This window comes from Macrobrachium rosenbergii, chromosome 49 (genome assembly GCF_040412425.1).
Source record: "Macrobrachium rosenbergii isolate ZJJX-2024 chromosome 49, ASM4041242v1, whole genome shotgun sequence".
In the NCBI taxonomy this organism is placed as follows: domain Eukaryota; kingdom Metazoa; phylum Arthropoda; class Malacostraca; order Decapoda; family Palaemonidae; genus Macrobrachium; species Macrobrachium rosenbergii.
In genome coordinates this window covers 32203606-32218605 of record NC_089789.1, presented here as the reverse complement: position 1 = coordinate 32218605, position 15000 = coordinate 32203606, and the positions used below count along the sequence as shown (strand labels likewise).

The 15000-nt window shown below is 34.5% G+C and overlaps 1 protein-coding gene across 2 annotated transcripts in view; it reads left to right on the top strand.

The window, feature by feature from the left end:
- The window catches only part of LOC136832246 (nephrin-like), a 119642-nt gene that overhangs the window by 102817 nt on the left and 1825 nt on the right, over positions 1 to 15000 (top strand). Inside the window, exons 18-20 of one of the 2 annotated variants that reach the window (XM_067093111.1) lie at positions 2117 to 2261; positions 8101 to 8268; positions 11734 to 11864. In XM_067093111.1, the coding sequence (XP_066949212.1) occupies positions 2117 to 2261; positions 8101 to 8268; positions 11734 to 11864 (444 nt within the window). Of the gene's footprint in view, positions 1 to 2116; positions 2262 to 8100; positions 8269 to 8407; positions 8585 to 11733; positions 11865 to 15000 lie in introns of both variants that reach the window. The other variant, XM_067093110.1, reaches the window with a different exon arrangement.

The following is a 15000-nucleotide window of genomic DNA, read 5'->3' as shown; positions in this document are numbered from 1 at the left end:
CACGGTATGCAACCACGCTCTCTATCTTTGTGTCACACTAAATATAAAAATTAACGAAATGCAGTGAAATTTTATGGGCGAGAAAGGAATTGATCAGTGCCGATGTAAATCTCGGAGATTGTCAAAGTGTACGTTACTCGACCGTAGATTTACTTACTAAACTTTCTTGAAAACTAAATTTAAAGATTACCTCGGATTCCAAACTTGGAAGGAGCTTACGTATTCTCTCAACTAGTAAGGCTTACTGGGCATTCGAACACCTAAATAGATCCGGTGGATAAGAGTGGTGGCTTCTAAGGGGTGCCCACTGTCTGTGTTCCTCTCTGAGAGAAACTGTCAGTTTAAAGTTTAAATGGCTAATGAGATAAATGATTAGTTTCCTTTCAGAAGATTTTTGTTCTTTTCTGTAATTAAGAAGTGAATGTAAACTTACTTGTATTGGAAGCAAATGAACGCTTCCCCATTCAGACTTTCGTAGAACAGAGTCATCTGTGCTTGACTTTTCTGCGAAAGGAAATGGAGTGTAATTAAAATTTAAATACATACATACGTGTTTTTGGTTTTGAGTATGAATATCTATATTTTGTAAGTTTAATATGTGAATCCATTCAGACTAATCTAGAAAACAACATCCTAAATAAAATAACATACTTCTTGCATATGCATTGCACACAAATTATTGCTTTACCACATATACATTTATCCTTTCAGAAAACTGCTTTTCTTTTACGAATAACAACAAAACTTTTTTCTCACGAATTTATTTGTGATTATGATAATAACTGGTCCAACAAGGAACAATATCTATCAATTATTTCTAAATGCTTTTCGTTGCAACAGAGAACCTATTTCTTGAATATAAACAAAATTATCTTTATGGCGAAGCAAAATAACTTATCACGGTTTTTGTCCTTACTTGTGTAAATTCATTTTTTTTTTTACTGACAGGTAAAATCTTTACAGCTTAGTTGGATATGCAAGCAAAAGTGTATTTCTGATTTATTTTATGTTGTTCAATAGAAGACCCATACGTCACTTGTGTGTAGGCACATTTTTTTCTCAAGGAACAAAAATTCACGTCTTATTTATATATATGCAAAAAAAAATCATATTTCCCAAGTATTTGATGTATTTTATCAAAGCAACTCATCTACTACTTGTGAGTGCATATCCACATTTTTTGTTTTCCCACGAAGCAAACTATTCACGTCTTATTTGTATGAATAAAACAATATCGTGTTCCCAAATATTTGGTGTGCTTTTTAAAGCGACCCATCTACTACTTGTGCACTTGCACATTTTTGTTTTCTGAACAAACAAAATATTATCAGCTTATTTGAACATGCAATTCCCCACGAAGCAAACTATTCACATCTCATTTATATATACAAACAAAATCATATTTCCTAAGCATTTGATATATTTCATTAAAGGAACCCATCTACTATTTTATGCAATTTTTGTTTCCCAATGAAGCAATCTATTCATATCTTATTTATACATGCAAACAAAATCATATTTCCTAGATATTGGATGTATTTTATTAAAGCAACCCACCTACTGTTGGTACATATGCGCAATTTTTGTGTTCCCACGAAACAAACTACAAACCTCGTATTTGTATACGCAAACAAAATCTTATTTCCCGAATACTTGACATATTTCACTAAAGCAATTCATCTGCTGCTTATACACATTTTGTTTACCCACGAAGCAAGCAATTCACACCCTGCTTGTAGAAGCAAAGCAAAATTATATTTCCCAAGTAACTGATATATTGTATGCACAAATATTCTTCCCCCACGAAGCAAGCTATTCACATCTGATTTTTATAGGCAAAACAATATCGTGTTTCCTAAGTATTTCACATATTTTATGCACATACCTCTTTCCCACGGAATAACCTATTCTCATCTTATTTGCATAAGCAAAACAATATCATGTTTCCCAAGCATTTGAAATATTTCAGGAAAGCAACCATCTGAAGTATTTCTATTATTTTAAGCACATTTTTGTTCCACCGCGAAGCAAACTATTCTCGGCTTATTTGTATAAGCAAAACAATATCGTGTTTCTCACGAACCTCATCCATTTCCCCCTCCGGCTCCCGAAGCAGTATGCCGATGCATATCCCGAGAACGTCACGATCTTCACGGTATACGGACTCACCTTGGGCACCACTTACTCGTTCAGCGTCCTCGCATACAACTCCAAGGGCGAGTCGGAGTATACGAAGGACGAGGTTCAGGCTACCACGGAGAGTAAGTGATTCGTCTCTTGTGTTTCGGTTCTTGTTTTTCAGTTTTGCATTGATTTGTTTTCCTTTATTTTTGTGTAGATATATTTTTTATATATATATATATATATATATATATATATATATATATATATATATATATATATATATATATATATACACACATATATATATATATGCTATTTTGTTTAATTTTTTTTATTTTTGTATTGTGCTGTTATTATATATAAATTATTTTCCTATTTTTCCCAGTGTTGCACTGCAACGTAATTGAACTACAATATATTTCATTTTTATTCTTTTCTCAGTCAATTCAAGTTAAGGGTCCATTTTCTGCACTTTGCCTTGTTATTATTATTATTATTATTATTATTATTATTATTATTATTATTATTATTATTATTATATATATATATATATATATATATATATATATATATATATATATATATATATATATATATATATATATATATATATATATATATATATAATCTCATCACTCCTGCGTTCTTCATAGCATTACCTTGTTATTATTTGTACTCTGTTATCAGTTTTTTTACGATTTATTTATTGTTACCCTCTTTACTATCTAATTGTTAAGCGTTATTACATTTTTCAACATAATATTTATTTTCAGTTGCGCCTTTCTGTAGGTTTCTTTCTCTGTGTTTTTGTATTGTTTTTGTTTCTAGGTTGTGATACATCATTAAATATTTATTCCAAAATATGATTTATTTTCATAAGTTTGGGCATATTTATTATTGTGATTGGTTTCATTATTTCATTGTTATATGTGTTGCCGTTTACATATTTTTTTCTGGTTTCATTATTATAAACCTCACGCATTATATATTATTTATCTATGGCTTTTCTCTTGTTGTTTTCATTTGCGCGCTTTCAGAGCTTATACATAGCATGCATCTCTGCCTTTCAGTGCCTGCCAATGTAACCTTAATTTATTGCATGCATATTTATGCGCATGCATGCACTTGCGTGGACGTGATGTTTATACATCCTTGAGGTTTCGAGCTTAGTATGCACTCTCTGATACCGGACGGAAATAAAGCGCTTGGTACTTACACCGAAATATTCGGTAGTCACGCGAAAAGGATTCATATAAATATAGATCTGCATTCTGAAGAATGGTCTCGGTTTGGTAGTCAGGATATATAGTGCATTCCTTTCTTATTTTTCTTCTAGTTAATGACATGATTGAATACGAAGACATAGCATGCATATGTGAATCGTATGATATATTTCGTAATTACTGATCAGTTTGGAAGCTTCTATACAGTACGCGGTATTCTTCATAATCAGTTTTACATTCAGTAAGCGACACTCTTGATAATCAGTTTTGTATTCAGTAAGCGACATTCCTGATAATCACTTTTTCCATTCAGTAAGCGGTATTCTTGATAGTCAATAAATTATAAATTTCATATTCAGTAGGCGGTATTCTTGATAATAAATTTCACATTCAGTATGCGGCATTTCTTGATAATAAATTTCACACCCAGTAAGCGGAATTTTTTAGAATAAATTTCACATTCAGTAAGCGGAATTTTTTTATAATAAATTTCACATTCAGTAAGCGGTATTCTTGAAAGTCAGTTTTACATTCAGTAAGCGGTGTTCTTAATAAACAGTTTTACAGCATTAAAACAGAAAGCATAAGTTGAGTTCTGTCTAGGATATATAATTCGTGTAAAGGATAATGAACATGATTGAGATTATATAGATAAGGACAATTTTATAAAGGAAACTATAAGTAAATGTGTGATCCTGACCATGGTAATGTCAATGTAGAATTTTTCCTTTTCGAATGATGGTTAGAGACACTAAATCGTGGTATTGGCCTTTCAACGTACTCCGTGGCAGTTTAGGCGCCTTAAAATACTGTCTAAGTTCATTCTCTTCTTTATATAAACGCTTTTCTCTAGTTTTTGAAGTAAGTGCGGCTCCAAAACTAAATTTACGTCAAATAATTCTAACTATTATTCTTCTTTACTTCTGTAGTTACACAAGCGGTTATGTACGAGTGCAAATATTTGCAAAGTTTTGCGTTTTTATGTGAGAGAGAGAGAGAGAGAGAGAGAGAGAGAGAGAGAGAGAGAGAGAGAGAGAGAGAGACGAGTGGAACGGATTTTAATTCCCGCATTGTTTTTATTACAATACGCTTTTTGAGCCAATAGAGTTAACCTATTACTCTGATGCCAGTAATCTAAGGACCCGATTGTTTCATTGGTCTGTGAACAATTTCACAAACATGAAAGTGTTCGAGTGCAATTGATATTTCACAGCTTTTTTATCTCTGTAGGACGTGAGAATATATGTATGTGTATTTTTTTTCCACTGATGACTCCACTAACAACTCGGCTTTTATTTGCTTTTATTTCCTCTTTTGTATATTATCCTTTGAAATCAACATTACTTTTTTTTTTTTGCCTTCGCATGTTAGTTTGTCATCAATATGACTTAGTTCCTTTCTTTTTTGGTAAATTTTATGTCTTAACATTGTTTTCTTATTGATTTGGTTCGTGTGTTCATGATAATTTGACATTACCATTTCTTTTATTTCCTTGACTGTGCATGATTCTTTGCCATTGATATGGTTTTATGTCTACTTTTGTTGTGAGATTTTTATTTGTCGGTTTGTGCATGAAAATTAAAACATCATCATGATTTTAGTTGTGCCTTTAGTTCGTGATAATTTCACATATTCAGTACATACTCATTTGTATTTGCATGATCATTTGAAACCCCAAGGAAAAAAAGTTCTGAGGGAAAAAACCCGAAATTTATTCCTTTTCTGAGGAAAAACCAGAATTTTATTCCTTTGCTTTTTCTGCAACGTCAGCAAAACCCAGCGCAGCTTCCACTTGCTACTTTATACGTGTTCTTTCAACACCACCGTCAGAAAATACGCAGAGCTTTTATGCCACCCCTTCCAGCGTGATCATTTGACTCTTCCACGGCAAGAGTTGAGCAAATAAGCCACTCAAAGGAGGCAGGGCAACAACACGCGCCAAGGTGAATGGCCCTATTGATTCCCGTGAATTCATCAAATCCACAAGTGTGAATAAATCCAGAGTTAAGATCGTTCAAAGCTTCCAATTCTATTAAAGCCCTCCCTGATCCTCGGCTCGGGTGATTTCTCTGAAGAACGGCCCATGCTGATGTGTTTTTAAGGCTCCCTTTATGGGATTTGAGAATGGAATTTACGACCTTACTTGAGCCTGGTTTTCTCGAGCCCTAGACATTCCTACTCCCACCCACCCCCATCACCGCCACACCACCTCCTGCTTCCTCCACCCCCTCCCCTCCTTCCCTTCCAATTTCGCGTCTCTGATATTGCCTTTATGCTCGAGACCGTTTTAGAAGCTAATGTCTCGATCCCTACAAGTCACATTTGAATGTTTGAACGGTAATTTCTTCTTCATTTATCGCTGGAAATTTGATGATGGGTAAACTTGAATGAAGAGTAATCAAGTTAGTGTTCTCTCAGCCAGCCTTGAAAACTATTGATCGGTTACAGGAATTATTTAAAGGAGAAAATCGCTTATTTGCAATCCAATGCAAATGCCTTTCCTCTGGGTCCCGTACCAATTTCCGATATCTCCAAATACTCTGGAATAGAATATGATTTAAATTTGTAGAGTTCCATTTTTTTTTATTCTTAACCATTGTATTCGTATACAGTATATACCAACCACTGGCTTTTACTGACTTATATAAGTCAGGAGATCAATTAAACACAAAATATTCTCTCTCTCTCTCTCTCTCTCTCTCTCTCTCTCTCTCTCTCTCTCTCTCTGCACACAAACACGCACAAATACTCACATACTCTCTACCTGAATAGAGAGCCCCGAGATCACGTAACATACACAAAACACACACATGCACACACATACATACAAACACACGTACTCTTTAGCTGAACAGAGCCCCACTTGATTTAATATTCAAGTCCTTTTGAAATATTCTCCCAATTGAAATATTCTTCAGATTGATGACATAACGTACTTTTTCTCATAAGGAAAATAAAACAGATAAAGAAACCGATCAACGCATTAGTGTCCTAATACGGTTTCGTTAATCTTCGTTCTCGAACTCGATAAAGCAGAGACATCTATGGCGCCTTATTATTATTATGCATGTCGTCTTCTTGATTAATCAAGATTTATCAGTGCCAGTAACATACACGCGTAATGTGGCTGCAGATAATCGCGTCATTTGAGCCCAAGCGAATACACAACCACATACGCACACACACACAAATATATATACATATATATATATATATATATATATATATATATATATATAAATATATATATATATAAATATATATATATATATATATATATATATATACAAACTTTTATATATACATATTATATATATATATATATATATATATATATATATATATATATATATATATATATATATATATATATATATATATATATATATTATACAAACTTATTATATACATATATATATATATATATATATATATATATATATATATATATATATATATATATATATATATATATATATATAATATATATATACATATTCAAATTACACTCATGCAAACTCGGCGCACACTGGGACGCAGGCAAGCGAAATGATCTCCTGAATAGAAGGATGCATTCCCGGTCCTTTGTTAACCCTTGCATGACGGGTAGCTACGTAAATATCCCTATATTGTTCCGTTGACAAGATAAATGCGGTCTATTGTTTACTCTGCATGACAGAAGAAGAAGAAGAAGAAGAAGAAGAAGAAGAAGAAGAAGAAGAAGAAGAAGAAGAAGAAGAAGAAGAAGAAGAGAAAGGCAATGCCCCCTGACTCGTTGTCTCTCTGGATCTACGAGAGAGCATTTAGCGACAAGTGATAATTCATTTTTCGTTATCATATCCCCGATAGGGTCGTCTCACGCTAATAATAATAATAATAATAATAATAATAATAATAATAATAATAATAATAATAATTATTATTATTATTATTATTATTATTATTATTATTATTATTATTATTATTAATTACAATACTAATGAAAGGCTTGTGAATAACATAAGAAATTAGGTACATTCTGATATTTTCAGGTAACTTTCCTATCAAAATACCTCCTTTTGTTATAACACAACAAAAAACGTTACAGTTTTCACTTTTCATTTTCATTAATGACATTCACATGGTATATATTGAACCGAACAACATATTTGAAAAGGGGGGGAAAAAGTTAGATTATTCGGGTTATCAGAACAAACACATCTTCGTACATAACAAAAATATTATCGTGATTCTCTTCAATAACTGCAATAACAGTTGTCATGAAATGCTTCACAATAACACTTGCCTTTCTGAACTGAATGCGCGAAGTTGGTATACCGTATCCTTAGAGTTGGCTGCCTAAATTGTATGGTTGCTTCCTGACTGCTTTCCGTGCTTGCTCTTTGCATGTTTATCAAATACTGTGGCATTTATTATACGAGTAATCCTTATTTGTTTTTTTTCTGGTATTCTTTCGGAGTTACTCTAATGCTCTATTGTTCAGAAATTACGCCTCTTCTTTAATTCATATCTGTTTATTTTCCTAATGTTCATTACAATTTGCTTTTATTTGCTTGCTTGGGAAATGATAATCGAAGGTTGTCCTAACGCAAACAGTTCCTCAGATCTGAAATTGCTTTCATAGTCTATTACAGCATCCATTCTAGTGGGGCTTTTTGTTGGTGACGGCTAAAACTACAGCACTGAATGTAGCCCAGGTAATGCAGCTGTTGGTGGTGGTGTAGTATTAGTAATAGTAACAACCCTCCTCCAGGTACGGCGCCCCCGACGGAAACGCCCCCCACCGGATCAACGACTCCGGGGACGCGCGTCTCCGGCCTAATAGTCATCATCATCACTCTGGTCGGCGCGGCCCTCCTGGTCCTCAACGTGGCTCTTGTGGCTTGCTTCATCAAGAGGCGGGCGCGCAAACGCCTGACAGGTGGGTCCCAAGCGAACAGTCCGAAGGAGGGGGCGAGGAAGAGGAAGAAGAAGAAAAAGAGGCCTTCCTCTTCCTCGTCGTCCTCCTCTTTTCCCAATAGTCTCCGCCCTCCTGAGGTCGCATGTCTGTGTATGTTTAGGTTCTCCGCCCCTGACCGAGGTCGAACGCGCCATCTCCCGAGTCCTAGCAGAAAAGGCCGACCTCCCAAGGGTGGTCACGCTCTCTGTGTCAACTGTAGGAGGGCTGTTGGTGGTCGTGAACGTGATCCTCGTGGCGTGCGTGCTACGCCGACGGCGTCGCCGAAAGGGCAGCCACGGTAAGACTGAAGAGCGACCCGGAAGCGACAGGAACAGTTTCAGTCTCCTGCGCGCTTCGGGAGCTCCCGTTGTGCTAACGTGTGGAAGAGGTGACGGGAAGGGGGCGATTTTGACCCTTTATGGAATTCCGGTGATGGCACCCACGACCCTTTTTCCTCTCTCTCTTTGACTCGCTTCCAGTTCTGGCGATGCTGTAACATGGCCTGGTATAGCCTGCCTTCCTTCCTTCATTCCTTCTTTCATTCCTCTCTTCCTTCCTTCCTCCCTTCCTAGTCTTGCTTAACGATGAGCGTTAAGACTCCCTCGCAGGAAAACGCGCAGTGTAGTATATGTCTCATAAACGTTCATTATGGCTGGCCATTCCAGAGGAATAATGGTAAGAGTTTGCTTAAGATAATGGCCGTTCAAGAATTCTATTGCTTTGTTATGGCTATGTATAGCACATGCAATATCTATTTTATTAGTATTATTTATTTTTGCTTTTCGAAAAAAACAAAAAGTTTCGACGCGGACAAATATGTCTCTTCCTCTCTGCCATTTCCAATTCCTTTATCTCTCCCATTCACTCGTTGATTCTGTCGTTTTTGCTCAGTTTTGTGCATTCGGTTGAATATTATTATTCCCAGACTCTGTTTTTAATGATAATTGTTTTTCGCTAACGTGGGCACATTTTTCTGAACGAGAAATGGCTGTAATGAGTTTGGGATTTCTAATTAACTTGAAATGATCAGTTGCTTCCATTGGTGATGGCAATCAAGTGAACTTCGGGGCACGATTCAAGGAAATCATTAAACGCTATGATTTATGGCCACTGTTTTCCTTGTTCTCAACTACAAAAAAAAAAAAAAAAAAAAGTCAAGCTCTACTGAGGTAATATTGTTGTTGCTGAATGCAAAAAGGACAGAAAAAAATAAAGATAAGCCAGAGTGCATTAACTGCTAAAGCAATTAAATGCTTAACTACTAAAACGTTCATCATGATTAGCCGAGTTGAAGATCAAATTGCGTTTTGCTGATTTTTCGGTCTCATTATGTACTGTATCAGGCATTTTATGATTTTAAGCTTGCTTATTTAACAAGGCTAGTGGGTCCCCTGGTTCGCACTGCGTCGTTTCAAACAATAACAGACCGTGTTTCGTCTGCCCCTTTCAGGTGAAATATTAATTACTTACTGTTTTGTAAAGCTGTATGTCTACCTGGTTTAACAATTACTGCCATGAGCAATATGTTACATTCTCATATTTTTTCCGTTTCTCTTACGCTAAAAGCCTCTTATTATTTTTTGCATTATGCATACAATATTTTCTGCCATTATTTCCCCTCCTCTGTGTACATTATTGCCTATTTCCTTATTACTGATATGTAAAACCATTGAGCAGTATTTAACCTTACTTCTCTGAGCAACGAATTGCTTTATGTACATCACCAGGTGTTTTCTAATCTTTCTAAATTAATTTTGTACGGTATTTAGTCATTATCATTAATTCGATTCTTTATGTATAATATTTGGTGTTTCCTTGTTATTCTGTTTCGTACTTTGTAGACTGTTACACTGGTTTGTGATTTCGTGTGTTTTTAAACGTATTTGTAATCTTTGCTTCGTATGCTTCATGTATTTTTTTATGTATATGTAGTGTAGATTCCACAGAAATATTCTTAAGTGATTTTCCTAAGGTCTCACTGTACATTTTTTGCTTGCAATTAGGCAGATGTATATTTTTTGACAAGCGTGTATATTTTCCCTTATGGCTTGTATTTTCTCCATGCTTATTTCACTCGCAGTAATATAAGAATTTTCATGATCATGGCAGCCATAACATTACCGTTCTTGCAAACAGCAAGTGCAGGAATGTTAAGCTGATCGCCCAGCTGACGTTTTAGATTCTAGCAGTGCAACACGCATTAGCATATACATTCATGTGTATGCATTTGTATATATTTGTGAAACAGGCAACGTGCGCATTCAAACGTATTCCTTGTTTAGATGAGAAAGACAAATAGGAAATGTATGTATGTATGTATGTATACATACATATATATATATATATATATATATATATATATATATATATATATATATATATATATACATATACATATACAGATAGATATATGTAGATAGATACATAGATATTTGTCATGAATTCACAATTGTACGTGAGTAATTATATGAAGCAAAACAACAAAATAGTAATAACAAACGAATTCAACCAAAATCTTTTTATTGCAAAATAAAAGGATGTCCTTGTCGTTATTTGAGCACATTTTCTTTCCATATGAGGTAAATTTTTTAATAAACGGCCACTCGAATAAACAGTAATATTCCCTTGATCTCTGAAATGGTGTCACGCACCCAGTTACTCTGTCAAATCTTTCCCCACGTGATGTGGACCATAAAGCTAACAGAATAATTTTCCTGTGATTTATTTCATGACAGGAACATGAAGCAAATGAATAAAGTCAGTTCATGAAATCTCAATTTTTTTTTCACATGACACGAAACGTGAAACAAAGTCGTTCATTCCCCGCGGATAATTTCGTGAAATCTAATTCCTTTTCCAAGCCATGGAATGTAAAACAAAGGTTTCTTTTACCGATGTCCACAGGCTGCTATAAAGAAATATTTTTTTTATTGTTCATTCTCAATTGAATACGAGTTAATGATATTGAATCCTAAAATATTATTTTTTATTTTTCTTTTCCCGATTACCACAGGCACTTAAAGTGATTTTTTTTATTGTTCGTTCTCAGATAAGTACGAGTAAATGATACTAAATCATAATTCGTTTTTTCCCCGATGTCCGTAGCATCTTAAAACGAATTTTTTTTTACTATTCAATCTCAGTCTCAAATAAGAGTTAATAATACTAAATCCTAATTTTTTTCTTGTTTTTTTTCCTGATAATTACAGCCTCTTGACACGAAGTTACTTATAACGTTCATTTATAATTAAATATAAGTTAATAAATACGAGCTGATAACACTAAACCCTAACTCGTTTCTTTTTACTAATGCCCACAGCCTCCTAAAACGAAATATTTTTTTTATAATTCATTCTTAAATAAATACGAGTTGATAATACTACATCCTAATTCGTTTCTTTTTTTTCCCCCTCTCTCTCTCTCTCTGCCTCTTCTGGACGACCACAGCCTCGTCAGACAAGGGCTCCAGCAAGAGCACCACCATCGAGATGTATGCCCCGTCGTCCTACACTGGCACTGTCACGGGCGAGACCCTGTCGTCTATCTCTGAGAAGTCCCGCGAGAGCTACGCCCATGAGGTCAGGGAAGGTCTTATGGTTTCTCTCATTTCAGGCTTTCATTCATTCAATCATTCATTGAGGTACGGGAAGTGTCTCAAAGTGTCTTTCATTTCAGTCCTTCATTCATTCACTGAGAGGGAGGGCCACGTCTCAAAGTGTCTTTCATTTCAGTCTTTCGTTCACTCATTCATTCATTGAGGTAAGGACCACGTCTCAAAGTGTTTTTCATTTCAGTCTTTCATTCACTCATTCATTCATTGAGGTATGGGTCACGTCTCAAAGTGTCTTTCATTTCGTCTTTCACTGACTGAGCTAAGGCCCACATCTCAAAGTGTCTTTCATTTCAGTCTTTCATCCATTCATTCATTCATTGAGGTAAGGGCCACATCTCAAAGTGTCTTTCATTTCAGGCTTTCATTCATTCATTCATTCATTGAGGTAAGGACCACGTCTCAATGTGTCTTTTATTTCGCCTTCCATTCATTTATTCATTCATTCACAGAGGCAAGGGCCACGTCTCAAAGTGTCCTTCATTTCGTCTTTCACTCACTGAGCTAAGAGCCACGTCTCAAAGCGTCTTCCATTTCAGTCTTTCATTCATTCACTGAGGTAAGGACCACCAAGTAAGTGTCTTTCATTTCGGTCTTCCATTCACTTATTCATTCATTGAGGTATGGGTCACGTCTCAAAGCGTCTTTCATTTCAGTCTTTCATTCACTCATTGAGGTATGGGTCACGTCTCAAAGTCTTTCATTTCGTTTCACTCACTGAGCTAAGGGCCACATCTCAAAGTGTCTTACATTTCAGTCTTTCATCCATTCATTCATTCATTGAGGTAAGGGCCACGTCTCAAAGTGTCTGTCATTTCAGTCTTTCATTCATTCATTGAGGTAAGGACCACGTCTCAAAGTTTCTTTCATTTCAGACTTTCATCCATTCATTCATTCATTGAAGTAAGGGTCACGTCTCAAAGTGTCTTTCATTCATTCATTCATTCATTTATTCATTGAGGTAAGGGTCACGTCTCAGCGTGTCCTGCACTTCAAGCTTTCATTCATTCATTCACTGAGAGGGCCACGTCTCAAGGTGTCTTTCGTTTCAGTCTTTCATTCATTCATTCATTGAGGTAAGGGCCACATCTCAAAGTGTCTTTCATTTCAGGCTTTCATTCATTCATTCATTCATTGAGGTAAGAGCCACGTCTCAAAATGTCTTTCATTTCAGTCTTTCATTTATTCACTGAGGTAAGAGCCACGTCTGAAAGTGTCTCTCATTTCAGTCTTTCATTCATTTAGTCATTCATTCACAGAGGCAAGGGCCACGTCTCAAAGAGTCTTTCTTTCACTCATTCAATCATTCATTCTCTCATTCGTTCATTCATTCATTCCAGCTGATAGTAACGCGATAGCGTTCTTCATTTATTCGTAATGTGGCATGATTCAAGTTGGTTCGTCTTATAGTTTCTTTAGTGTCACTCTTTCATCTCTCATTCTTTCCCGCAACGTCATACTCTCATTCATTCATTCACTTAATCCAGCTGATGGTAGCCTTATTGTAGTTCTTCATTTTTTAAAATTAGCTCGGCTTTTAGTTTCTTTCATGTCAGTCCTTCATACCTATTGGTTTAATCACTTTCTGTGACGTCATTAATTCATTCATTCATTCATTTATTCAAGTTAAGGGTAACCTTATTGTAGTTCTTCAGTTATACGTAATCTGGCATTATTGCATCTTGCAGAGTCTTTTTTACATTCGCATTTATTTATTATCTTGTGTGGCGTCATCCGTTCATTCATTCTAGATAAATGTTTCGTTTAAGTGTTTTCTTTTTATTCGTAAGTTGGCGCTATCGCCTCTATCAGTTGATCTGATTTAGTGCTTATTTACATCTGTGACGTCATTCATCACATCAACTAGATTTTCTGGGTTGACATCAACTAGATTTTCTGGGTTGACATCAACTAGATTTTCTGGGTTAACATCAACTAGATTTTCTGGGTTGACATCAACTAGATTTTCTGGGTTGACATCAACTAGATTTTCTGGGTTGACATCAACTAGATTTTCTGGGTTGACATCAACTAGATTTTCTGGGTTGACATCAACTAGGTTTTCTGGGTTGACGTTCCCTCATTCAATCTTCAGCAACACGACTGGTGTTTCATTTTCCCATTTATCCTGCTGGTTAATTTCAATTCTGTAACGACAACCATTTATCCCCATTGAAAATATTGTGTTCGTATCCTCCTTTGAACTCAGTTTTGATTCATTTATATTTCAAGGTTGAGTGAGATTTTGCACCCCATTTTTTTTCCTTTGTCCTGTATTAATTTAACCGAAACCTTGACACCATTTGTATATTTTTCGCTTGGGTTTGATTCGTATCCTTTGTTAACTCTGGCGTTTAATTTCACACCTTTTTTTTTCCACTTTCGAGTTTTAATGAGAATGGCCGGTTGCCTGGTAGAATATTTTCACTAAAATAAAGCCATTTCTCTTTTATATATAATATATATATATATATACATATATATATATATATATATATATATATATATATATATATATATATATATATATGTTTATTTACATATATGGTTTTATGTATGTATGTATGTATGTATGTATGTATGTATGTATGTATGTATGTATATATATATATATATATATATATATATATATATATATATATATATATATATATATATATATATATATATATATAATATATATATATATATATATATATATATATATATATATATATATATATATATATATATATATATATATATATATATATATATATATATATATTTAGTGTTGCCAAAAGACTTGTATACGGAAATTCATATTTAATCGGACAAAGTTTAACACAATATTACTTGCTTTTTTCGTTTGTCATCGTTTCACACCAGCTCTTGAACAATTAATAATTTGTACAATATCAGTATTTCTCTCTTTTACCGTTTATCAGTTTGGTTTTCATTGTGTATTTTTAATGTAATTTTTTTTTCACGTCAGAATTATCATGAATTATGTAAAAATTTATGGAGTCAAAACTTTACTGAAATAACAACTTTATGCATTTAATTATAAATAAGTCAGATTCACCCTCAGTTGTTATTAAATTCTGGGCCCTTTTTCACTCATT